Source organism: Coregonus clupeaformis, chromosome 24 (assembly GCF_020615455.1).
Source record: "Coregonus clupeaformis isolate EN_2021a chromosome 24, ASM2061545v1, whole genome shotgun sequence".
Taxonomy (NCBI): Eukaryota; Metazoa; Chordata; class Actinopteri; order Salmoniformes; family Salmonidae; genus Coregonus; species Coregonus clupeaformis.
In genome coordinates, this window is record NC_059215.1 from 13,251,753 (window position 1) to 13,277,142 (window position 25,390).

The 25,390-nt window shown below is 43.3% G+C and overlaps 1 protein-coding gene across 4 annotated transcripts; it reads left to right on the forward strand.

The window, feature by feature from the left end:
• The first annotated feature begins 389 nt into the window (after positions 1 to 389).
• LOC121538005 (tyrosine-protein phosphatase non-receptor type 22) lies at positions 390 to 25,236 on the forward strand. 4 transcript variants are annotated; one of them, XM_041845727.1, is made up of 24 exons: positions 390 to 720; positions 5,590 to 5,698; positions 5,793 to 5,869; positions 5,971 to 6,066; positions 8,198 to 8,236; positions 8,387 to 8,458; positions 10,093 to 10,152; positions 11,621 to 11,763; positions 14,174 to 14,240; positions 14,420 to 14,497; positions 16,965 to 17,057; positions 17,383 to 17,510; positions 17,704 to 18,470; positions 19,759 to 19,842; positions 19,944 to 20,183; positions 20,282 to 20,422; positions 20,647 to 20,715; positions 20,930 to 21,078; positions 21,435 to 21,462; positions 22,434 to 22,496; positions 22,729 to 22,835; positions 22,991 to 23,021; positions 23,120 to 23,206; positions 23,292 to 25,236. In XM_041845727.1, exons 1-24 carry the CDS (start codon positions 619 to 621, stop codon positions 23,351 to 23,353), a joined length of 2,892 nt encoding a protein of 963 aa, XP_041701661.1. In that variant the 5' UTR covers positions 390 to 618; the 3' UTR covers positions 23,354 to 25,236. The 4 variants fall into 4 exon arrangements, with proteins under 4 accessions (XP_041701661.1, XP_041701662.1, XP_041701663.1 ...); XM_041845728.1 differs by lacking the exon at positions 19,759 to 19,842; XM_041845729.1 differs by lacking the exon at positions 16,965 to 17,057.
• The last annotated feature ends 154 nt before the right edge of the window (positions 25,237 to 25,390 follow it).

Here is a 25,390-nt window from a genome sequence, read left to right on the forward strand (position 1 = left end):
CTGTTTGTGTCTGTGCTTCTCTCACTGTATCTTTCATTCTCTCTTTCTATCTCTCTCTCTTCCTCACACACCCTGATGAGGTGCTTCCGGAGCAGGGCTGACTCTAGGACCAGTGAGAGAGACACAAGGGCTGGCTCTAGTACCCAGTGAGAGAGACACAATGGGCTGGCTCTAGGACCCAGTGAGAGAGACACAATGGGCTGGCTCTAGGACCCAGTGAGAGAGACACAAGTAGCTGGCTCTAGGACCCAGTGAGAGAGACACAAAGACTGTCTCTAGGACACAGTGAGAGAGACATAAGGAGCTGGCTCTAGGACCCAGTGAGAGAGACACAAGGGGGCGTGGTGATATTTTTAATCTGACCACAGAACCTTTTAGCTTGCTGCTGCTGCCTCCTTGAACTGAGGAAAGCTCTGACAGTGCCTTGTGCCTTAGCATAGTTCCTCATCCTCAGTGTGATGTAGAGTAGCACCTCTTACCAGGCCCCTTGGAACAGAGACACCCCCAGCCACCCGGACCCTGACGGCGGGCCCCCTGTCCATGGCCCCGTGGCCCTCTGTGTCCTGACATGCCAGGCAGCAGCAGCAGCAGCACACGCGCAGCCCCAGCAGCCCAGCCATGGAGCAGCAAGCCTGGATACTGAGGGGCTTCCTGGCTCAAGTGGAGAGCAAGGAGGCTGAGGAGGAGGAAGCAGAGAGTGGCTTCACCGGGGAGTTCTCTGTGAGTTAATCTATTTGTTTGATCACTTTTCTCATTGTATAAAAAAGTGGATTTAGTGCGGACTTCACCTGTGCTGTGATGCTGAATGTTTACAGTTTATCTGAGCTTAGAGAGCATGTGAGTGAGTGTATTTGTTTTTATGTGAGTGTGTGTGGACAAAGAGAGAGTGCTGTTGTGATAAGTCAAACTGTTATTCCACTGAGCAGAACTCTGCCAATGTCCCAAGAAGAATTTGACAAAATAACGCCATGTTCAGAGGAGAGACATACTATTTCTGTTGTGCTGTTTCTCCATGGGTTGTTCCTGTATGGGTTGTGTCTGCATGGGTTGTTTCTGTATGGGTTGTTCCTGTATGGGTTGTTTCTGTATGGGTTGTTTCTGTATGGGTTGTTTCTGTATGGGTTGTGTCAGTCAGTCCAAATGCTATGTTATTGATGCAGAAAGAGCCCCCAGCACCACCACCCTGCACACACACACATACACACATGCACTTGCAAGGACACGCATGCACACATGCACACATACACACCAGTAGTGTAAAGTACTCAAGTAGAAATACTTTAAAGTACTACTTAAGTCGTTTTTGGGGGTATCTGTACTTTACATTACTATTTATATTTTTGACAACTTTTACTTTTACTTCCCTACATTCCTAAAGAAAAAATATTGTACTTTTTACTCCATACATTTTTCCTGACAACCCAAAGTACTCTTTACAATTTTGAATGCTTAACAGAACAGGAGAATTGTGAAATTCACGCACTTATCAAGAGAATACATGATCATCCCTACTGCCTATGTTCTGGCACTAAACACAAATGCATATTTTGTAAATAATGTATTGAGTGTTGGGGTGTGCCCCTGGCTATCAGTACATTTTTAAAAACAAGAAAATGGTGCCCCTCTGCTTTGCTTAATTTAACGAATTTGAAATGATTTATACTTTTACTTTGATACTTAAGTATATTTTAGCAATTGAATTTACTTTTGATACTTAGGTATTAGGGGTGTAACGATCCATCTACTACATCGATGTATCGATTTATATTCATATGATCCAACTACATCGATCTGTGCTCGGCGAGTTGGCCTTTTGGACAACATATATCGATCTAACATCGTTTTAAAATGTAATAAATCGATTGTATCGATACTAGGAAATAACCCATTGGATTTAAGCACGTCAGACTTTATATGCAGGGGTGCACATAACTGGTACGCAGATACGCAAGCGCGACAAAAATCAGGAATGCGTAATGCCACTTGTGTTACTACGCGCCTTTGCGTACTTGACCGATCTTCTCATCTAACCTTACACATGACATGTTGCTTGTCAACTACTGTCAGGGATGTCCAAAAAGCAACAGACATTAAGAAGCTTCTTTGGCGTTTCGCCACCTACAAAGAAACGCCAACTGGAGCCAGAGCCGAAGAAAATACTTTTTTCGGAAAAGTGGCTTGAAGCTAACGATGAGCGCACTGAAATGTGGTGCAAGATTTGCCGCTCAAATCCACATCTAGCAGACAAAACAGGTGCATTTTATAAAGGCTCAAAGAAATTCAACCATCCTTTATTTGACAAACATGAAAAGAGCAAGCTGAATGAAGAACAGCGGCAAGCTCTGTTTAATATTTTTCTCTTTCCATAAAGTTAAACACGCACGTCCCATGTCTTCCTATTCTGAGGATGTTCATTTACTGAATGCTTTTTGATGGATCTGAGGACATCACAAAAACTGAGCAGGAAATAGTTTACATTGTGTCTGTGTCCAGCAGCGGAGAGTTTACTTCGGACTTTATTGGACTGATTGAATTGGGTGCTGACCGAACCGCACAGGCCATAACAGACGGACTTGTGAGACTTTTGGTAAGTTTCATAATACCAGATGGTCTGCATGGAGTCATGAAACACTGTTAAAAATATCAAGACTATTGCCAGCCATTAAAATGCAACTGGTTACCAGGTATTTATTTCAGTCACACTGGTTGAATTTTTGGCTAAAAGGTTACTGAATCGATTTCAAGTCACTGAATCGTTTCGGATCGTATCGTTCTAAATGAACCAATATCGTCCTTGAATCGTATCGACAACCACGAATCGTGATACAAATCGAATCGTTGTTAAAACGAATCGTTACACCCCTATTAGGTATATTTAAAACCAAATACTTTTAGACTTTTACTCAAGTAGTATTTTACTGGGTGACTTTCACTTTCACTTGAGTAACTTTCTATTAAGGTATCTATACTTTTACTCAAGTATGACAATTGGGTGCTTTTTCCACCACTGATACACACGCACATACATGCACACTAGTGATGCGCGGGTTGACTAATAACCCGCGGACGGGATTTGGGTCATAAATATTGTGTGGCTGAAGGGCGGGTGGGTGGCAGGCGGGTTGAATAAAGAGAAGCAATACCTTAAAAAATCCATAAATGTATAATTATTGTGCAATTCATATAGGCTACATTGAGGTTTTTCTTTCATTCTTTTAGGCTATCTGGTATTACTGCATAAGCCTAAACTTTAGGGTTTAACTGTAGCCTACACGCGCCAAATAGCCTACACAGCCAATTGCCAAATAATGCTTTTGGGAAGGGCAGACAAAGTTAACGTCAATCCACGGAGGCACAAAGGACATTGTCGAAGTTTAATTCAGTAAGACAAAAGCTGCGAAAGGAGAGATGAAAATAAAGAGAAGGGAGGACCAGAAAAGTAATGTTGGTAAAATATTTGGGGAACTGGTAAAAGAGGAAGATAGTAGTGCCGGTTATGTTACGTGTGATGATTGTGAGGCTCTATACAAATTCGACAGTCACATGACGGGACTTCAAATAGGCCTATAGCATCAAATCAAATCACTGATTCGATAGATTGAAAGAAGTGCTGCTCATAGCCTATATATGAAGGGCCTACATGTATCGACTTTCACAGTGAATGCTTTTGCTTACACGTTTTGTGCGAATGAATTGAACATTACCAAAGCATCGTTAAAAAATATTGCACCTCTGGAATAACGGACATTCTGGGGTAATAAATACATAACCAACGTTCTCTAGTAATACTAATCCCGTGCCAATAGGGCTATAGCCTTAATAATAACTCCTCCGGAATTAAGCATTTCTTGCAGTAAAATTATACAGCAAATGTAGGCAAATTTGGGACTTGGTTTATGATTTATTTTTGCATCTTGAGAAAATGCAATGCTCAGTTAGATACCATATGTAGAGGTGCTGACTTCATCATAAAAGCGTCATAAATGCTGATAGTATTTCAACCACATAAAATATGCATTGAAACCCAACTGAAATCTTATCGGAAACACGTTGGGTGGTTTTCACAGCTTTCTTTTTCCTTACAACCGGTCAAACTGATTTTGCACAGAAAATCTTCCCCGTTTTTTGTTTGCTTTATTGTATTTTCTCCCCAGTCCCTAAACGTCTTTGCTCCGCGAAAGACTACAGAGAAAACTTCACCGATGTCAACTAGATTGAAGCGTTCATTCTATCGATCTATTACATTATTCTGTTGAGCAAGGGTTTATTTAGACTTCTAGGGCAACATAATGACAAAAGAGAAGCTACATGTATCTAATTATAGACAAGTTGACTACAAATAGCCTAACAAAATGTCGGAAAATATAAGCAGAATCATATCTAAATCAGGCAACAAAAAAATCCTGCACCCCATGTCAAGAAATCGTTCTTTGACAGTAGCCTGTTGCCCATTTTCTATATTTGCTGGTTAGGGTTGGGTGCTGCATCAGATTTTCACTTTATCACACATAGTCAGGCGGTTGTGGATGGGTTATTAGCAATTGAGGGCAGGTGCAGGTGAACAAACAGCTAACCTGTGCATCACTAATGCACACACACACATATACACACAGACACACATACTCATACACACACACACACACACATAAACACACACTGACTGACACTAGCTTTACAATTGCAAATGGGATATCACAGAAGCCTGTTAGTGGGGCCAAGTGAGGCCCCACTAACCATCAGTGCACTTTAACTAAAACTCTGCCTTGGGCACCCCATTGTCCTGTTCCCATGGATGACATCACCTGTGGACCATCACCATGGTGAGGAGGGACACCTCTGTGACTGAGGGCATTGGGCCTCCTCTCCTCTCCTCTCCTCCCCTCTCCCTTCTCTCCGCTCCACCTGCCGCCCTGCTTGTGTCGTGTCCCTTCCATCCTGACCACCCAGGGGAACAGAACTTACGTGTGTGGAACAAAAATAGCTCTGCAGGGTGCAGATGTCTGCTCTCTGCCTTCTGTTTGGGCTGTCTGTCAGAACTGGGAGAGGACCAGGGAGGGACACTCTGGGTCTTTATTTTGAGTGTCACTCATTCACTACCCTGACTGGAGTCACTAATGTCCTCTCTTAGTCTGTTGCCATGCACTGTATGTTTCCAGTAAGCTAATGGCTGTAAGTCTGAGCCATGCCAGAGCTGACGTTAAGCTTTGGCAGTGGTGTGGTGTCACAGGGTTACCCACAGAGTGTACAGTACATGGATGTGACTCTAACACTGACTCTACACTCTTAGAAAAAAAGGTGCTATCTAGAACCTAAAACGGTTCTTAGGCTGTCTCCATAGGATAACTCTTTGAAGAACCCTTTTTGGGCAGTTACTAGACTCAGACATACAAACATAGGAACTGTGACAACTGCAATGTCATTGACTGTACGGCTACTTACATCCAGTTCCCCAGAGGAACAAGATCTTTAGACACCCTTACATTTAACCACACAGGTCTGGGTGATAGACTGAGATAACCCTTTCCCTCCTGCACATGCAAACATATGCCTTGTGTTTTCTAATATTTGACTCACTTTTCACTGTTGCAGAGGCTCAAACGCCAGTCCACCAAGTACCGCACTGACAAAACGTACCCCACAAAGGTAGCAGAGACTCAGGAGAATGTGAAGAAGAACCGATACAAGGACATTGTTCCCTGTAAGTCACGGTTTACAGTTACAGTCTAATGCAGTGGTTTGAAGTGGTATATTTATGCAGTATTCACTACAATAATGTCTTCATCTCCCCTCAGTTGACCACAGCAGAGTGAAGCTGACCCTTACCACCTCCAAGAATGACAATGACTACATCAATGCCAGCTTCATCAAGGTAGGGTGGCGGGACTTGATCTTGGTGTACTAGAAGACACAATAGAAGAGTATCTGCAGTAGAGTCCCAGGGTGTGCGACCATTATGCTCTGTACCCCCAGGGAGTGTCAGGGTCCAGGGCCTACATTGCCACTCAGGGCCCTCTGCCCCACACCGTGCTGGACTTCTGGAGGATGCTCTGGGAGTACAACATAGAGGTACCACTCTGTCTGTCTGTCTGTCTGTCTGTCTGTCTGTCTGTCTGTCTGTCTGTCTGTCTGTCTGTCTGTCTGTCTGTCTGTCTGTCTGTCTGTCTGTCCGTCTGTCCGTCTGTCTGTCTGTCTGTCTGTCTGTTTGTCTCTGTGTGTGTGTTTGTGTCACTCTCTCTCTCTCTCTCTCTCTCTCTCTCTCTCTCTCTCTCTCTCTTTCTCTCTCTTCTTCTCTATCTCTCTCTACGGTTGTTCCATGTCATTTCAGCAAGCCATGACACCCACCATCACAGATTGTTCGGAAATCATTTCTGTAGTTAGAAACAGATAGGATAAGCATTCTGTAAACATTATTTTGTTGAAATAGAATTCGATATCTGAAAAATTAAGCTAATTGATTGTATTTTAATTTCTAGGATTCATATATTATTCAATAATTATAGTACCTAACATCCAATTTGGACCAAACTTTTTTCAAACAATGAGTAAGACATGAGGAATCTAAAGAAGTGGTCAAAAGCCATCGACGGACTCCCCATACCTCACACCAATCCCACCCCAACAACGAGTATATAGATGAGATTTTTGTTGTTGATGATTAGATTAGATATAAACTCAACAAAAAAAGAAACGTCCTCTCACTGTGGGGTAACAGTCAGTATCTGGGGGGGCCACCAGCTGCAATAAGTACTGCAGTGTATCTCCTGCACCAGATTTTCCAGTTCTTGCTGTGAGATGTTACCCCACTCTTCCACCAAGGCACCTGCAAGTTCCCTGACATTTCTGGGGGGAATGGACCTAGCCCTAGCCCTCCGATCCAACAGGTCCCTGATGTGCTCAATGGGATTGAGATCCGGGCTCTTCGCTGGCCATGGCAGAACATTGGCATTCATGTCTTGCAGGAAATCATGCACAGAACAAGCTGTATGGCTGGTGGCATTGTCATGCTGGAGGGTCATGTCAGGATGAGCCTGCAGGAAGGGTACCACATGAGGGAGAAGGATGTCTTCCCTGTAACGCACAGCGTTGAGATTACCTGCAATGACAACAAGCTCAGTCCAATGATGCTGTGACACACCGCCCCAGACCATGACGGACCCTCCACCTCCAAATCAATCCCGCTCCAGAGTACAGGCCTCGGTGTAACGCTCATTCCTTCGACGATAAACGCGAATCCGACCATCACCCCTGGTTAGACAAAACCGCGACTCATCAGTGAAGAGCACTTTTTGCCAGTCCGGTCTGGTCCAGCAACGGTGGGTTTGTGCCCATAGGCGACATTGTTGCAGGTGATGTCTGGTAAGGACCTGCCTTACAACAGGCCTACAAGCCCTCAGTCCAGCCTCTCTCAGCTTATTGCGGACAGTCTGAGCACTGATGGAGGGATTGTGCGTTCCTGGTGTAACTTGGGCAGTTGTTGTTGCCATCCTGTACCTGTCCCGCAGGTGTGATGTTCGGATGTACCAATCCTGTGCAAGTGTTGTTACACATGGTCTGCCACTGCGAGGACGATCAGCTGTCAATCCTGTCTCCCTGTAGCGCTGTCTTAGGTGTTTCACAGTACGGACATTGCAATTTATTGCCCTGTCCACATCTGCAGTCCTCATGCCTCCTTGCAGCATGCCTAAGGCATGTTCAAGCAGATGAGCAGGGACCCTGGGCATCTTTCTTTTGGTGTTTTTCAGAGTCAGTAGAAAGGCCTCTTTAGTGTCCTAAGTTTTCATAACTGTGACCTTAATTGCCTACTGTCTGTAAGCTGTTAGTGTCTTAATGATCGTTCCACAGGTGCATGTTCATTAATTGTTTATGGTTAATTGAACAAGCAACAGTGTTTAAACCCTTTACAATGAAGATATGTGAAGTTATTTGGATTTTTACTAATTATCTTTGAAAGACAGGGTCCTGAAAAAGGGACGTTTCTTTTTTGCTGAGTTTATTATCAGTTCTGTATGCTTGATGAGTAGTATGGAACTGCGGCTCTGGGTATTATTTGTTCATCCACGACTTCAGAACAATCTGAGATGGTGGGTGTCGAAATCCTATTTTTTGTGCTATTTGAGCTGGAACGACCCCCCTGTCTCTCTCGCTCTCTCTGGTGATGTTGTACTGATGCACTGATGGTGATATTGTCTTCTATCAGGTCATAGTGATGGCTTGCAGGGAGTATGAGATGGGCAGGGTAAGTCACTCTCTATGCTCATGTATACTATGCTCTATTATTACGCTGCATTTCATAATCATAGATTGTGGTTAATATCAGGTCAGTGTTGTAGCCTGTTGCACATTGAAGACAGATTGTTTGTAATGTGACCTACATACTCTTTCGTAGAAAAAGTGTGAGCGCTACTGGCCGGAGAAACAAGAGGAGCCATTTGTGTGTGGCCCGTTTACTATTTACTGCGTGAGTAGTAGGCTACTTCCTCCCTCTCTCTGACCACTTCCTGCTTTGGTTGGTTCTCTTGTCCTCTCACAAGACAACCGGCCTCCTAACCATAACTACGTTATCAACACTATAGTCATAAATGCTAGATGAATGCAACCTTATTGAAAAGCCAGATACAAAAAGATACAGGCACATACAGTGCCTTCGGAAAGTATTTTATTTAAAATGGATTAAATGACAAAATGTCCTCATCAATCTACCTCATAATGAAAAAGCGAAAACAGGTTTTTAGAATTTTTTACACATGTATTACAAATAAAAAACAGAAATACCTTATTTGCATAAGTATTCAGACCCTTTGCTATGAGACTCGAAAATGAGATCAGGTGCATCCTGTTTCCATTGATCATCCTTGAGATGTTTCTACAACTTGATTGGAGTCCACCTGTGGTAAATTCAATTGATTGGACATGATTTGGAAAGGCACACACCTGACTCTATAAGGTCCCACAATTGACAATGCATGGGAGAACCTTCCAGAAAGACAACCATCTCTGCAGCACTCCACCAATCAGGCCTTTATGGTAGAGTGGCCAGACAGAAGCCACTCCTCAGGAAAAGGCACATGACAGCCTGCTTGGAGTTTGCCAAAAGGCACATAAAGACTCTCAGACCATGAGAAACAAGATTCTGTGGTCTGATGAAACCAAGATTTAACTCTTTGGCCTGAATGCCAAGCATCATGTTTGGAGGAAACCTGGCACCAGCCCTACAGTGAAGCATTGTGGTGGTAGCATCATGCTGTGGGGATGTTTTTCAGCGGCAGGGACTGGGAGACTAGTCAGGATCGAGGGAAAGATGAATGGAGCACAGAGAGATCCTTGATGAAATCCTTCTCCAGAGCGCTCAGGACCTCAGACTGGGGCGAAGGTTCACCTTCCAACAGGACAACGACCCTAAGCACACAGCCAAGACAACGCAGGAGTGGCTTCGGGACAAGTCTCTGAATGTCCTCGAGTGGCCCAGCCAGAGCCCGGACTTGAACCCCATCGAACATCTCTGTAGAGACCTGAAAATAGCTGTGCAGCGACGCTCCCCATCCAACCTGACAGAGCTTGAGACGATCTGCAGAGAAGAATGGGAGAAACTCCCCAAATACAGGTGTGCCAAGCTTGTAGCGTCATCCCCAAGAATACTTGAGGCTGTAATCGCTGCCAAAGCTGCTTCAACAAAGCACTGAATAAAGGGTCTGAATAAATATGTATATATTTTTGCAAACATTTCTAAAAACCAGTTTTTGCTTGGTCATTATGTGGTATTGTGTGTAGATTGATGAGGGGGGGGGGATTTTTTAAAATCAATTTTAGAATAAGGCTGTAACATAACAAAATGTGGAAAAAGTCAAGGGGTCTGAATACTTTCCGAATGCACTGTACAAAAGTCCCTTGATGTGCTTAGTACTTTTTCCTCTGTGATTCTAAGTTATAGGGCTCTGCTCAAATATGCCTTAAATATGCCTAAACATTGATAATCACGCACGTGTGAAGTACATGTAGTATACTAATGTCATTCCCACCTTAGAAAGAATAGCGTCTGCAGGTTTTCTGTGTGAAAATAATGCTAAGCTGCCAACTCTGTGTGTTTGTGCACAGGACTCAGAGGAGAGTAAAGGGGACTATGTGAGCAGAAACTTGAGGGTGACCTATCGTAATGTAAGAACTGTTTATACCCTTATTATAAACTGAGATGGAGTGTAAATTAGAAACGATCATGTGTAGAATCTGCGGACAAGAGATATATACATGCTTAAAATCGCTAAATTGTGATGGAATATTTTGTTGGTGGAATTGTAGTATGCTTTGCAGTATTCTTTGGTGCAGAGCATTTCAGTAATTAAATACATCAAAGGTAGACTTTTTTGCACACACTCCCACACTAGTGATGCGCAGGTTAACTCATAACCCGCAGTCCCCGAGGTTATATCCGTGGGGCAGACGGGTTTACGGTGATTCAAATAGGCCTATGGCATGTCAAGGGAACTGTAGCCTACTGTTTAGATGGGTTAAATGGAAACTGAAATCTGGACATTGACTAACCAGAATGACCTACTGTTTTTTGGCAAACTTGATTTATTTTTGGACTATCTGTTTTTCCATGTATGAATCTTTTATTCAATGTGTTTCCATGGGCTAATAGCAGTAAGTACAAATTCAATGTTTCATAAAATATATTTTTTTATACCTACAGGGGTCCTAAAATTCAGAATTGAATAGCTAAATAATCCTTGGTATGACCATCTTAAAACAATTACATATGTTAGCTTAGTAGAAGCCCAGCCCGGGCCCTTAGACTCCTAATGCTGGACACTTCCTGTTTCTTTTATACTGTTTTTCACACTGTGTATTTATATACATAGCTCATTCTTTATTTTGTTTTCAAAAAATGTACCCCCTTTTTCTCCCAAATTTCTTGATATCCAATTGTGATCCAATTACAATCTTATCTCATCCCTGCAACTCCCCAACGGGCTCGGGGGAGGCGAAGGTCGAGTCATTCGTCCTCCGAAACATGACCTGCCAAACCGCGATTCTTATCACCTGCCCGCTTAACCCGGAAGTCAGCCGCACCAATGTGTCGTCGGAGGAAACACTGTTCAACTGACGACCGAAGTCAACCTGCAGGTGCCCGGCCTGCCACAAGGCGCCTTAGACCGCTGCGCCAATTGGGAAGCCTAACATAGCTCATTCTAAGATATCTACTATTGTACATTGCATTTTAGTTACACTGTTTATTCACACCGCATATTTAGATACTGGATTCTTAACATAGCTCACTCTAATAAATCAACTGCTATACATATCATTCTTCGTATAATCTTTTCGGTGTATATACGCATAGATTGCACTTGGATTACTGATACAGTGTTATTTGGGTTGTTAATTGGAATCTTTCTGAGATTTCTTGATTTTAGTTTTTGATTAATTTGTGTACTTGTTTGACATTTTACTGCAATGTTAGGCGCTAGTAACACAAGCATTTCACCCCACCCACTATAACATCTGCTAAACTGTGTACGCGACCAATAAACTTTGATTTTATTTCATGGGGTAGGGGTCTCACATGTCTCCTGGTGTGTCCGTCTGTCTGTTTTAATATTGAACTCTGTGGTTTTTCCATAAGTGGTGCCGGACCCTGAGACAGCTGCACTATATCAACTGGCCCGACCATGGGGTCCCTGACACCATCCCACCCATCCTGGAGCTGCTGCAGGAGATGAGGTCCTACCAGGCCCATGGGGACGTGCCCATCTGCATACACTGCAGGTCATCTCTCCAAGCTCCCACCACACACACACACACACACACACACACACACACACACACACACACACACACACACACACACACACCTCACAACAGTGAATCAGTCCTGAATTACACCAACACAGTACACCGTTAACCTGAAGTTTGAATCATTGTCAGAAACGGAGAGTCAATAAAGCATGGTAAATAGTTCTACAGTTATAGGTTCCCTTTGTGGCTGATGCTAGGCAGTCATATGCTGTGGGGTCATATATCATGAAAAAGTGATTGTTCTGTGAGTAGAACACCCTGTTGTGGGCATCCTGTTGTAGACCACTTTAAGCTCAGTCACCTCCCCCTTCTCTTAGACACACAGACAGGAAGAGTGTGTGGGCGGCTGGCCAACAGACCACTGTGTGCAAACAAGCACTTGTACATCTCCCCCTCTCTCTTACTATCTCTCGCCATGGTTACCGCTAACCTGCTGTAAGGCCTTGGGCTATCTGAGAGTCTAGTGATGATGAATGTTCAAAGGGTTGTGTTTTTAAACCCTGTCCTCCTTTAACTCAGTCGTCTGTCTTACATGAGTAAGACGAGAGAGAGAACATTGCTTGTTTACATACTGCGACAACAGTGACACACGGAAATTTCAGCGGTGGCCACAGGTCTCCTCTTTGAAAGTTGCTCAATGTGTTTGACATAGGCTTGAGTCGTGTTGCACAACACTCGTTATCCCCTCCCCCTGCTCTCTATAATAAGGCTATAATAGGCAGTCTTTAGCATCCTATTTTAGGCCCAATTGCTACAGATTTTAAGTAAACCCCAGTCAGATGGCATAACACTTCAGTAGTCAGTTAATAGTAGTGTCTGTGTAACAGGCTGGCATCCAGGCGTGGTATAGAGGAGGCGTCACAACATACCCACACCTCCTAGTAGATAGATGAACCACCAGGAACGGAAAGTTCAGTCACAGGCATCAGGCATGCCCATGCCATAGAATCATGCTCCCCTCTCTACTCAGTTAGTTAACCTAGAGTCAGGGGTGAGGATAGGAAGGTATCATCATATGAAGTGACAGATCTGCTTACTGGCATGTTTCCCTTGGAACAGTTCACTCTCCATGGGAAACTAGGCTGCTCTCATATCACCTACACTACATGATCAAAAGTATGTGGACACCTGCTCGCCGAACATCTCATTCCAGAAATCATAGGCATTAATATGGAGTTGGTCCCCCCTTTGCTGCTATAACAGCCTCCACTCTTCTGGGAAGACTTGCCACTAGATGTTGGAACATTGCTGCGGGGACTTGCTTCCATTCAGCCACAAGAGCATTAGTGAGATCGGGCACTGATGTTGGGCGATTAGGCCTGGCTCGCAGTCGGCGTTCCAATTCATCCCAAAGGTGTTCGATGGGGTTGAGGTCAGAGCTCTGTGCAGGCCAGTCAAGTTCTTCCACACTGATCTCGAAAACAATTTCTGTATGGACCTTGCTTTGTGCACGGGGGCATTGTCATGCTTAAACAGGAAAGGTCCTTCCCCAAACGGTTACCACAAAGTTGGAAGTACAGAATCATCTAGAATGTCATTGAATGCTTTAGCGGTAAGATTTCCCTTCACTGGAACTAAGGGGCCTAGCCATGAAAAACAGCCCCAGACCATTATTCTTCCTCCACCAAACTTTACAGTTGGCACTATGCATTGGGGCAGGTAGCGTTTTCCTGGCATCCCTCAAACCAGATTAGTCCGTCTGACTGCCAGACGGTGAAGCGTGATTCATCACTCCAGAGAACGCGTTTCCACTGCTCCAGAGTCCAATGGCGGCAAGCTTTACACCACTCCAGCCGACGCTTGGCATTGCGCATAGGTGATCTTAGGCTTGTGTGTGGCTGCTCGGCCATGGTGACGTTGTTTCCAGAGGCAGTTTGGAACTCGGTAGTGAGTGTTGTAACCGTTCTGTGAGCTTGTGTGGCCTACCACTTTGCGACTGAGCCGTTGTTGCTCCTAGACGTTTCTACTTCACAATAACAGCACTTACAGTTGACCAGGGCAGCTCTAGCAGGGTAGAAATTTGATGAACTGACTTGTTGGAAAGGTGGCATCCTATGATGGTGCCATGTTGAAAGTCACTTAGCTCTTCAGTAATGCCATTCTACTGCCAATCTTTGTCTATGGAGATTGCATGGCTGTGTGCTCAATTTTATACACCTGTCAGCAACGGATGTGGCTGAAATAGCTGAATCCACTAATTTGAAGGGGTGTCCACATACTTTTGTATATATATAGTGTATCTGACAGTCTCTATCTGTTAGTGTGGGCCAGGAGCATGCTAGGTGAAAAGAGTTTGTATTTATATATTCTACATGTTTGTTCTTCTTAATTAATATAATGTATTTTATGTTGACACTGTTCAACCTGTTTGTCCCTGCAGTGCTGGCTGTGGAAGAACAGGAGCACTGTGTGCCATCGACTACACCTGGAACCTGGTGAAAACACAGGTGAGAACTGTACCTACCCTACCCTGTACTGTACCATCTCCTCTGAACCCGAGTGAGAGCAGAGGACCAAAGACTACTGTATCTATGTTGTGGTGTACTGAAAGCTATCCTATCTGTAACTGTATGTGTGTACAGTCACCTTACTGATCGTCATTGAGTGCCTTTGTGTTTATTTCCAGCGGCTCAAAGAAGACTTCAGCATCTATGACCTGGTTCAGGACATGAGAACACAGAGGCCCTCTGTGGTTCAGACCAAGGTAAAGTGCTTTCAGAAAGTATTCATGCCCCTTGATTTATTCCACATTTTGTTGTTACAGCCTGAATTACACAATACACCATAATGACAAAGTGAAAACATGTTTTAGAAGTTTGCTAATTTCCGTAATTATTCACACCCCTGAGTCAATACTTTGTAGAAGCACCTTTGGCGGCGATTACAGCTTTGAGTTATCTTGGGTATGTCTGTATCATCTTTGCACATCTGGGTTTGGGGATTTTCTCCCATTCTTCCTTGCAGATTTCCTCAAGCTCTGTTAAGTTAGATGTGGAGCAGCGGTGAACAGCGATCTTCAAGTCTTTCCCCAGATTTTCAATGAGATTCAAGTCTGGGCTTTGACTGGACCACTCAAGCACTTTCACATTCTTGCTCTGAAACCATTCCAGTGTTGCTTTGGCTGTATGCTTCGGGTCATTGTCCTGTTGGAATGTAAATTGCTCCCAGTCTATGGTCATTTGCACTCTGAAGCAGGTTCTCATCAAGGATTTTCCTGTATTTGGCTCCATTCATTGTTCCCTCTATCCTTACCAGTCTCCAAGTTCCTGCCACTGAAAAGCATCCCCATAGCATGATGCTGCCACCACCATGATTCACGGTAGGGATGGTGTTAGATGGGTGATGGGCTGTGCCTGGTTTTCTCCAGACATAGAACTTTGCATTCAGGCCAAAGAGTTACATTTTTGTCTCATCAGACCACATCATGTTTTGCCTTATGCTCTCAGAGTCTTTCACGTGCCTTTTTGCAAACTTCAGGTGTGCTGTCATGTGCCATTTTCTCAGGAGTGGCTTCCGTCTGGCCACTCTCCCATAAAGCCCAGATTGGTGAAGGGCTGTAGAGACTTGTCCTTCTGGCAGGTTTTCCCATCTCTGCCAAGGAACTCTGTAGTTCTGTCAGAGTGGTCATTGGGTTCTTGGTCACCTCACTGACCAAGGTCCTCCTTGCCCGGTTGCTCAGTTTGGTCGGACAGCCAGATCTAGGCAGAGTCTGGGTAGTTCCATATTTTTTAAATTTCCCAATGATGGAGACCACCGTGATCTTGGAAGTTTTCAACACTCTAGAAATAGTTTTATACCCTTCCCCAGATATATGCCTCATCAAAATTCTATCTCGGAGCTCAACAAACAGTTCCTTGGACTTCATGATATAGTTTCTGCTCTGAAATGCACTGTCAACCGTGGGACCTTATATAGACAGGTGTGCTTCTTTCTAAATCATGTCCAAACAAGTTGTAGTGACGTCTCAAGGACGATCAAAGGAAATTGGATGCACCTGAACGCAACTTAGAGTGTCATAGCAAAGTGGAGTGAATACTTACAGTATGTCAGTATGTCACTTTGTCATTATAGGGTATTGTGTGTGGATGGGTGAGAAATGATTTATATTTAATCTAGTTTGAATTCAGGCTGTAACACAACAAAATGTAGAATAAGTCAAGGGGTATGAATACTTTCTGAAGACACTGTAGCATTCTCACTTAGTATTCTACATAATGCTATTAGCTGCATAATCACATACATACACAGACACTTTGTGACAGGCTTCTACTTTAGACCAAGGTAGCGTTTTCACTTCATAGTAATATTTGAGCATAACCACATACACTGAGCGGACAAAACATTAGGAACACCTTCCTAATATTGAGTTGCACCCCCTTTTGTCATCAGAACAGCCTAAATTCGTTGCAGCATGGAGTCTACAAGGTGTCGAAAGCGTTCAACAGGGATTCTGGCCCATGTTGACTCCAATGCTTCCCACAGTTGTGTCAAGTTGGCTGGATGTCCTTTGGGTGCTGGACCATTCTTGATACACATGAAAACTGTTGAGCGTGAAAAACCCAGCAGCGTTGCAGTTCTTGACACACTCAAACCGGTGCGCCTGGTAACTACTACCATACCCCGTTCACTTAAAAAAATGTGTCTTGCCCATTCACCCTCTAAATGGCACACATACACAATCCATGTCTTAATTGTCTCAAGACTTAAAAATCATTTTTTAACCTGTCTCCTCCCCTTCATCTACACTGATTGAGTTGACATTGAGGTGGGATTATAGAGATTATAGCTTTCACCTGGATTCACCTGGTCAGACTATGTCATGGAACGAGCAGGTGTTCCTAATGTTCTGTACACTCAGTGTGACAGGCCTCCACCTGAGACATTATTATCACAAAGTTGTATCTCACCATCGTCTGGCAGCAATCAATTCTGACATTTCAAAGTGGCTTCATATGCCTTTTAAAATCTCAAATACACTACATGTTTTACATTTCCTGCATTGCAGGACAGTTCTCCTGCAACAGGCTGATCAAATTAAGATCCTACATCTGTAGAGCCACATATTCTTTGCAATCTATAATGTTAGTAGAAACTCCCCCTGTGTAATCTCTCGCCGGGGCAGCTGATATGGGATCTAACACTAAAATAACTGGTTTTGTGTGTGACTACAGGAACAGTATGAGCTAGTGTACAGAACCATCAAGTTCCTGTTTGAGAAGTATCTGCTGTCCATGGCACCAGCACCGCCTTCCTGCACAGAGGAGGTGAGACAGACAGCGTGTTTGACGGGGAACAGTTATATCAAGATGAGGTGCTGAATCACTAATCCCGATCACATAATGAGTAGTTATTTGGGATGCAAGGTGATTTGTAGATCAATGATTCTGCACAGTGTGACTGTTGTGTAATCTCAAACACACAGAGAGACTCTGGCTAGGGGAACCAAGCTGGCTGTTTGGGGATGTTGTAGCAACAGGCACTGGAATGGAGCAACACAGCCACATAAACTAAGGCCAGTGATCTGTGGCCTACGTAAATACTTTCTCAGAGGGTGAGTGAGTAAGCGTGTGATTCTGTTTAAATGTTTAGGTGCCAGTGGCCCCCTCACCCCCTACACCCAGTGACAGTGAGCTCTCTGACCTCAGCGAGGCGTCTGAAGCTGAACAGGAACCAGAACCTGTGCCCCAGCATCAAATAGAACCACAGACAGAGCACAGGTACAGAACAGTAAATGCTTTTCCCCATCAACCATAGATCTGACAATTAAAGCTTTTTTCATGGTGCATTTCTGGATGCATATCTCTATAGCAAAATATGTCACAATAACCAATACTCTTTCTCACACAGAGAGAGAAATGCCTCCAGTGGCCTCTTCAATAGAATGGCTAAATAACTCATATTGTGTTGCAGGCACTCAGAGAGGGAGGAGCCTGATGGGATATCCAATCACGTCTTACCAGTGGCCTTCTCTGCCTCAGCAGCGGTGCATGATGGTGACCCACTGTCTGACGCAGCTACGCGCTCCCCCTCAGCCATCCTCAATGCCCTGAGAGCAAGGGACAGGCAGAGGGAACAGCAGAGACCAAATTCCCTACCAACACAGACTGTTAACCAGAAACCACAACCTCTACAGACACAGCCTAATAACAGGCCCATCGACCAGAGACCACCATACCCACTACCGACAAAGCCTGATAACCTGCCCACCTGCCAGGACCTGAGACAAGAGCCCAGCCTCAGCATCCCCATCATAACCCCTCAGGCACTCAGGACTCAGGAATTCTGTCAGAGAGCCATGGAGCAAAAGAAGGTGGAGAGGGATGTAGAGATCAACCGACTGGTACCACCAGTGCTCTCTGCGGTCTCCATCTCCAACACCCTCTGTCTCACCGTGGAGGACCCCTACTTTGGACCTGACTCTTCACTGACCTCACCCCTGGCTTCTGAGGCTCCCAGAGGGGCTGATAATGAGGAGGAGCTGGCTCCACTGAGCAAGTTGACAGAGAACCCCTATTTCAATGGGTCAAGTATGACCCTTAACGGCCAGCCGATGGAGCTGCCAGCCCTTGTCATCACCAACGCTGCCCCAGGTGTGGTTGTAGCTTCCTCGGATGAAGACAGTCCACCTCTATTACCGGAGCGAACCCCTGAATCATATGTACTGGCTGCTGGAACAGGTGAATGTTGTGATACTGTATGCTTACTCTTTTAGATCAATGAAGAATTTGAGTGCTTAGTTGGCTTTAAAGCATGGCCCATTCTTTGGGTTGATATTCCAGTATATCCCATCACTATATATATATATATATATATATATATATATATATATATATATATATATATATATATATATATATATATATAATACAGTGCCTTCAGAAAATATTCAGACCCCTTGACTTTTTCCACATTTTGGTAAGTTACAGCCTTATTCTAAAATTGATTAAATTGTTTTTTCCCTCATCAATCTACACACCATACCCCATAATGACAAAGCAAAAACAGGATTTTAGAAAAAAAACACGGAAATATCACATTTACATAAGTATTCAGACCCTTTACTCAGTACTTTGTTGAAGCACCTTTGGCGCGATCACAGCCTCGAGTCTTCTTGGGTATGATGCTACAAGCTTGGCACACCTGTATTTGGGGAGTTTCTCCCAGTCCCTGCCGCTGAAAAACATCCCCACAGCATGATGCTGCCACCACCTTGCTTCACCGTAGGGATGGTGCCAGGTTTCCTCCAAACGTGACGCTTGGCATTCAGGCCAAAGAGTTCAATCTTGGTTTCATCAGACCAGAGAATCTTGTTTCTCATGGTTTGAGAGTCTTTAGGTGCATTTTGGCAAACTCCAAGCAGGCTGTCATGTGCCTTTTCCTGAGGAGTGGCTTCCGTCTGGCCACTCTACCATAAAGGCCTGATTGGTGGAGTGCTGCAGAGATGGTTTTCCTTCTGGAAGGTTCTCCCATCTCCACAGAGGAACTCTTGTGCTCTGTCAGAGTGACCATCGGGTTCTTGGTCACCTCCCTGACCAAGGCCCTTCTCCCCCGATTGCTCAGTTTGGCCGGGCGGCCAGCTCTAGGGAGAGTCTTGGTGGTTCCAAACTTCTTCCATTTAAGAATGATGCCACTGTGTTCTTGGGGACTTTCAATACTGCAGACATTTTTTGGTACCCTTCCCCAGATCTGTGCCTCGACACAATCCTGTCTCGGAGCTCTACGGACAAATCCAATTTAGAGTAAGGCTGTAACGTAACAAAATGTGGAAAAGGTCAAGGGGTCTGAATACGTTCCGAATGCACTGTATATATATATATATATATATATATAAAGATTTCGTGACATTAAACATATAGTATATATATATATATATATATATATATATATATATATATATATATATATATATATATATATATATAACTATATGTTTAATGTCACGAAATCTTTTCCTGGGCCCATCAGAGCGTCCTGATAACATCTCTAAACCTGAGAGGTTAGAGGTCATCATCCCTCCTAATGCTGCAGCTGAAGCCCTCAGGGGGAACGGTGAGTGGAGGGCCTTTGAAGACACTCATAATACTCATCATAAGCTCTTCTTCATAAGTATTCAAACATAAATTTTTTCTCTACCTCATTTTCTCCCAAAGGGAGTCCCCCCTCGCCTATCCCCCCACTGCCAGAGAGAACGCCAGAGTCCTTTGTGTTGGCCAACGATGCCGGTAGGAGCACTCCTGTCTTCCCTTCCCTCTCAGTCCCCGTGGAGATGGTAGGCCAGAAGTCAGAAGAGAAAGAGTGGTCTGGACATTCAGTGGACACTCCTGCTCTGGTGGAGAAGAGATCTCGGATGAGGAGCAAAAGCTTAAAAGTAAAAATGACAACACTCTCAGGTATTTGTCACACAAAACAATCAGTATGATAAAATGGAGAGAATGTCATGTGCAAATGATGTTTATCCCAGTCTTTTTGGCCTTTTTTTCCTTTACAGGATCACCCCCGGTTACAGTGCCACCACCCATTACAGTGCTTCCCCCAGTTAGATATTCTGTACCTGCTCCCTGTACATCAGTAAACCTTCCTCCTCCCCCTCCACCTCCCTATCCTCTGGCCCCTCCTCTCACACCTCCAGGTAAGCAAAAGTGACACCCATTTTATGTTTGCAATGTTATTTTTCTATACACTCTTAGAAAAAATTGTTTTATCTAGAACCTTAAAGGGTTCTTTGGCTATCCCCATAGGAGAACCCTTTGAACAACCATTTGTGGTTGCAGGTAGAACCCTTTTGGTTCCAGGTAGAACCCTTTTGTGTTCCATGTAGAACCTCATTGACTTGTGTTTTTTTTCATTGTGAAGGCTCAGAGAGTCTGACTTCCCCTCTACCTGAGAGAACCCCAGAATCCTTCATCCTGGTCACTCAAGAAGGTGAGCACATGCCTTTTCATCACCACCACCTCCACCATCATTATCATCATCATCATCATCATCACCATGATAGTGCTGCTAGGAATAGGCTACTGTCAAAATGTTAATCCTCCAGACAGAATTTAAAAATATGTAAACGGCTCTGTGTGTGTCAATCAAGGTAATGTATCTACTCTGTGTAGTACTAAACTGACATTGTATAATTTTTGGGCAGTTGCAGTTGATCAGAACAGCGCCCCCTGCCTGCAGAGTCAGAGCAGCAGCCAGACCACAACCACACATCAGAGGATCGGTACGTCCTCAGAGTGGGCAGGGAACTCCCAACCCATAGGATTCCTGGATGGAATCATGAATCGGAGCAAGGTAACAGACGTTAACAGACTCTGGGTGCTGTAGCTGTCAAGACTATAAGGAGGTGTGGTAGTCACCCTCATAGAACTAATGCTTATAGAATGGGGATGGTTCTAGTTATTCCGTTTCTATGGTCAGTAGAGACTCTTACTCTTAGAGTCATGTGTATTTAATGGGTACATCTAGCTAGTACAGGATGCTGCCACCCACCCCTTTGTGTCATGAACTTATCTTTGCTAAATGCCCTTTAGGGATATTAAATGCCCTGAGCATTTTTGTCCTCCTTGTGATTCATGCTATGGCTCATATGTTCCAGTTGTTGTAAATACATAAGAACATTAATACAATGCTCTAAACCTTTCCCTCAGAGTGTCCGTGTAAAGAGTTCACTGCAAGGTAAGCTGTTTTCTCAGTAGTGACTGAGAAAGGCCATCTGTGACTGAGAAAAGTCAACTTCAAATGGTTGCTCTTGGCTTTGCTCCCTCACACAATAAAAGGCACTAATAGAAATCACTGAAAAGCATCATTATACACACTCAGTGGCCTTGTGGTTAGTGTCTGCCCTGAAATTGGAAGGTTGGAAGTTTGATCACCGAGTCGTACCAAAGACTGTAAATGATGGAACACAATGTGTCTCTGGAGATAGATTGGGGTAAGGCCTTGCAATAGACTAGTGTCCTGTCCAGGTGGGTGTACTTGTATATCAAGCTACCTCAAACCACAGAAACAGGATATAGAAATAAATAGTAATGCCAACTTTTTGTAGGCACTAACTCCACCATGGTTCGTTGGACAAAGTCTATGGAGAAAATGAATGGCATTTTTGTAGGGTTTTTAGATAAACGCTGAAAATAAGGTATGTGGTAAACACAGGCTTAGGAGATCTTATAGGTTTTGTCCTATGAGAATCTTCTTCAGCTAACATCTCTTTTTGTGAATTTTGAAGAATTTATGTAATTTAAAGAAACACATAAAACACATAAAGGCTTCATAATGATCATGTTAACTGACTGCAATTATCTCATAGAACAAAACGTATAAGATCTCCTAAGCCTGTGCCAACCTCAGACCTTATTATCGACATTTGTTCCAAAACCATATTCTTTCACAATTCATTTTTCACATAGGGATGGCTGAACGAACCAGAGGTAACTCATTTCCGGGTTATAGGACTACAAGCTGTCAAGCTCTATAGGATCATTATCCTATGAGCCATTCCAGCTCGTGCAAGGCTACTTACTTACTCTTATTGTAATTGATGACATGATGATGAGAACTAATGTCAGAAGTACTCCTTCCTTGAGCTATCTGATGTTTGAGAGAACATACAGTACTTTACAATTTGTCTGTCTACATTTTCTCTACAGAGCCCCTGACTACTGTTCCTCTGGTTGCTCCAGCCGTTGTGGCCATGACTGAAGGAGGAAGTGGTGAGTTGCAACACACAGAACATAGACCCGCAATTACAACTATCAACTCTGTCTCACTAACTAAACACAGGCCCATGTAAATATGACCTCTCCTTATTAAGAGTATTTAAATCACTCTAATCCAAACATCCACCCTATTCCCGTTTACTCTTGACTCTTGATGATATTGAATTAAACTTTTACAAAATGTCTCCATAACTGTGACATACTGTATCTAATGACCGTTTCTCAGCTGAAATGAAGCTTCAGCAGCCTGTGGACAACAGCACCTCAACCATCACTGGGACTACAGAAGACAAATCAGACAAGAACAGTGGGAAGGCCATGTCTAGAACAAAGGTAATGACTATGTACATAGAATTACAGTAACTCACAGACTTTGTCTATTGTTTTAGAAATAGAGGATCTGGTGTTTCTATACTCAGAATATTCTCTGCTATTATCTGGGTATGTCTTGTCATCTAAAGCCAGCTGTCTCTGTTTTTATTTTTCAGAGCCTGAAGTTATTCAAACTCAGACAGAAACGTAAGTAACAGGTATATACGTAAATGGATCTGCTGTCTGGAACATACTGTAGATTTCCCACCTCTAGCAGCTAAAATGGTAACAAATTCTTCCCACAGCAAAGTCTGCCCCTCCACCAGTACCAACCCACTCTGGACCACCTCCTCCTTATGGTACCTCTGCCTCATCATCAGTGTTCACTTTTGGTAAGCCTTCACCAGACACATCAATGCAAATCTAATTTAAAGAATGTGATGGGACACATTTCAGAACAGTATGTGTTCTCTCCAGGATTTGGGACTCGTTTTGGGAAGCCTAAAGGGCCAAGGAGTCAACCTGAGACGTGGGTGTAAGACAACCAGTCAACAAAGCTGGACATGTCTGGCCACTGTCCTCAGATCACATGGCTGGAACCCTGCATGTGGCTACTAGCTACTGGCCACTCAACTGGACTAGGGATGGTCCCTAGAGGACTTTTGACAGTGTGAAGGAAGAGCATCATTCCAAGAAGACATGGGGAATTATGTAGCAAGACTTTCTCCCTGTGTTCTGAAACGACATTAACACTGTCACGGCCCAGTGATCAACCTCGGATTAGCTTTGTATTGGAGCACCTGCAATTCATGACAAATTGATTGTACTGTAGTTATTTATCCGTGCCTGAAGGGAGAACTTGTGCCTTTGAAATGTGGTGGAAGGATGCAATCAAATGTAGGCAAAGGATGGATGGATGGATGAGTTGATAAATCTTAGAGGGCTACTTTTGTCTATTTTGCCTGATAAATACTGTAAGGTACTTTGAATTGTTGGTAACACGCTACTTGATACATGCTACCAAATAGTTTTATATGCTGATGTTAATTTTTTATTGTTTGTATAGGCTCCTTCTGATCCAGACAAAATCTAGATCTACACCTACCCTGTACAGAGTGAATATTACCCACCGTGATGGGACTAACTATTTTTAAGATAAATATATACCGGTAATATTTTTCATGGTGGTGTGGGATAAGCATACAGGCCGGTACTGTGCATACATCATGTTCATTGTTGTAAGTTGATGGATGTGTTTTCTATATGGGCTTTAATAGCAAAGAAAATAGAGATTGCTCTAAATTTACCCATTTTTGAAGATCACTGTTTTCTTCTCTATAATGCTTACAAAAGTCATGTCACTCAGATAATTCATACATAATGCACACATACAATTATTTATTTTGAAAAATACAAGAAACGTTTGAATTGCATTTTGTTTTCTACTCAATTCACATGATTGATCACACTTTTAATAACATAATTATATCAAATGTAACTTGTTTTACCCCAAAATGTTTTTTTCTAAATATTTTTTTGTTTATATCATTAATTAAAATACAAACATCAACAACAGTAATTATTTGTATTAAAACTACACATTACATTTACATTTCAGTAATTTAGCAGACGCTCTTATCCACAGCGACTTACAGTTAGTGAGTGCATACATTTTTCATACTGGCCCCCCGTGTAGCAGGCCTTGGTCATCAGGCAGACTACACATTAGAATTTGACAAAAGTCAGAAGAAACAGGAGCTAGCTGCCAATTTATTTCAGTACCTATTTGAGAACCATCTGTTTAACAAATTGCAATAACTAGCCATTCGACTTTTCAGAAAAACTGCATGTTTGAGAAAGACTTAAAATACATGAAAGGCATGGTTCTGAATGACCAATGTTCATTCCAAAGGTAATTATATCTTCATACTGTTCTTTTTACTTATTTAACCAACCTGATAGAAGCCTTCTATTCCACAGGTTCCACATCTGGAAATCATGGAGCATAAGGAAGCAATGTATAGTCTGTGTTATTATAGACTTATAGGCCTACAAACAAATCACAGTTTCAAATGGGCAGAATTGTCAAGGAACTAAAATGCTAGCTAAACCCTAATCTGCATCCTAGGGAATGCATCAGTTGTACTGACAGACCTTTAAGGAACAACTAGTCGAGAGGCCAGTATCCTTCACTCGACCTGGGCTTCCGAGGCTAGGGAACACCCAGCTCTCCCTTACATAGACTTCTTTTTCAGCATAGTTACCACCAGACAGACAAGTGCAAAAACAAGAAAACTTACATAAAACAACACTACACAATAGTGGTCACTACATTGCACTCAGATTTCACCTACCACAAAGTGTACCCATTACAGTACCTTTTCATCAAAACATTGAGCGAAAAATTGTATGACAAAGTGCACTGACAGCATTCACATAATTCTAGATAACATAACAATAGATAATACATAACATTTTAAAATGCGTGGACATTATTTCAGGAAAACATCTCACAAAAGTGATTGCTGACCATAACCATTCTTGCCTTGTGCACCATCACAGACCCAAACTGCCCT

What these genes read in the sequence shown, in the direction of transcription:
- LOC121538005 (XM_041845727.1), top strand. Translation starts at nt 619, where the DNA reads ATGGAGCAGCAAGCCTGGATACTGAGGGGCTTCCTGGCTCAAGTGGAG. An exon ending in CATCCTGGTCACTCAAGAAG is followed by an intron (nt 20,716 to 20,929) that starts GTGAGCACATGC and finishes ATTTTTGGGCAG; the next exon opens with TTGCAGTTGATCAGAACAGC. An exon ending in GAATCATGAATCGGAGCAAG is followed by an intron (nt 21,079 to 21,434) that starts GTAACAGACGTT and finishes CCTTTCCCTCAG; the next exon opens with AGTGTCCGTGTAAAGAGTTC.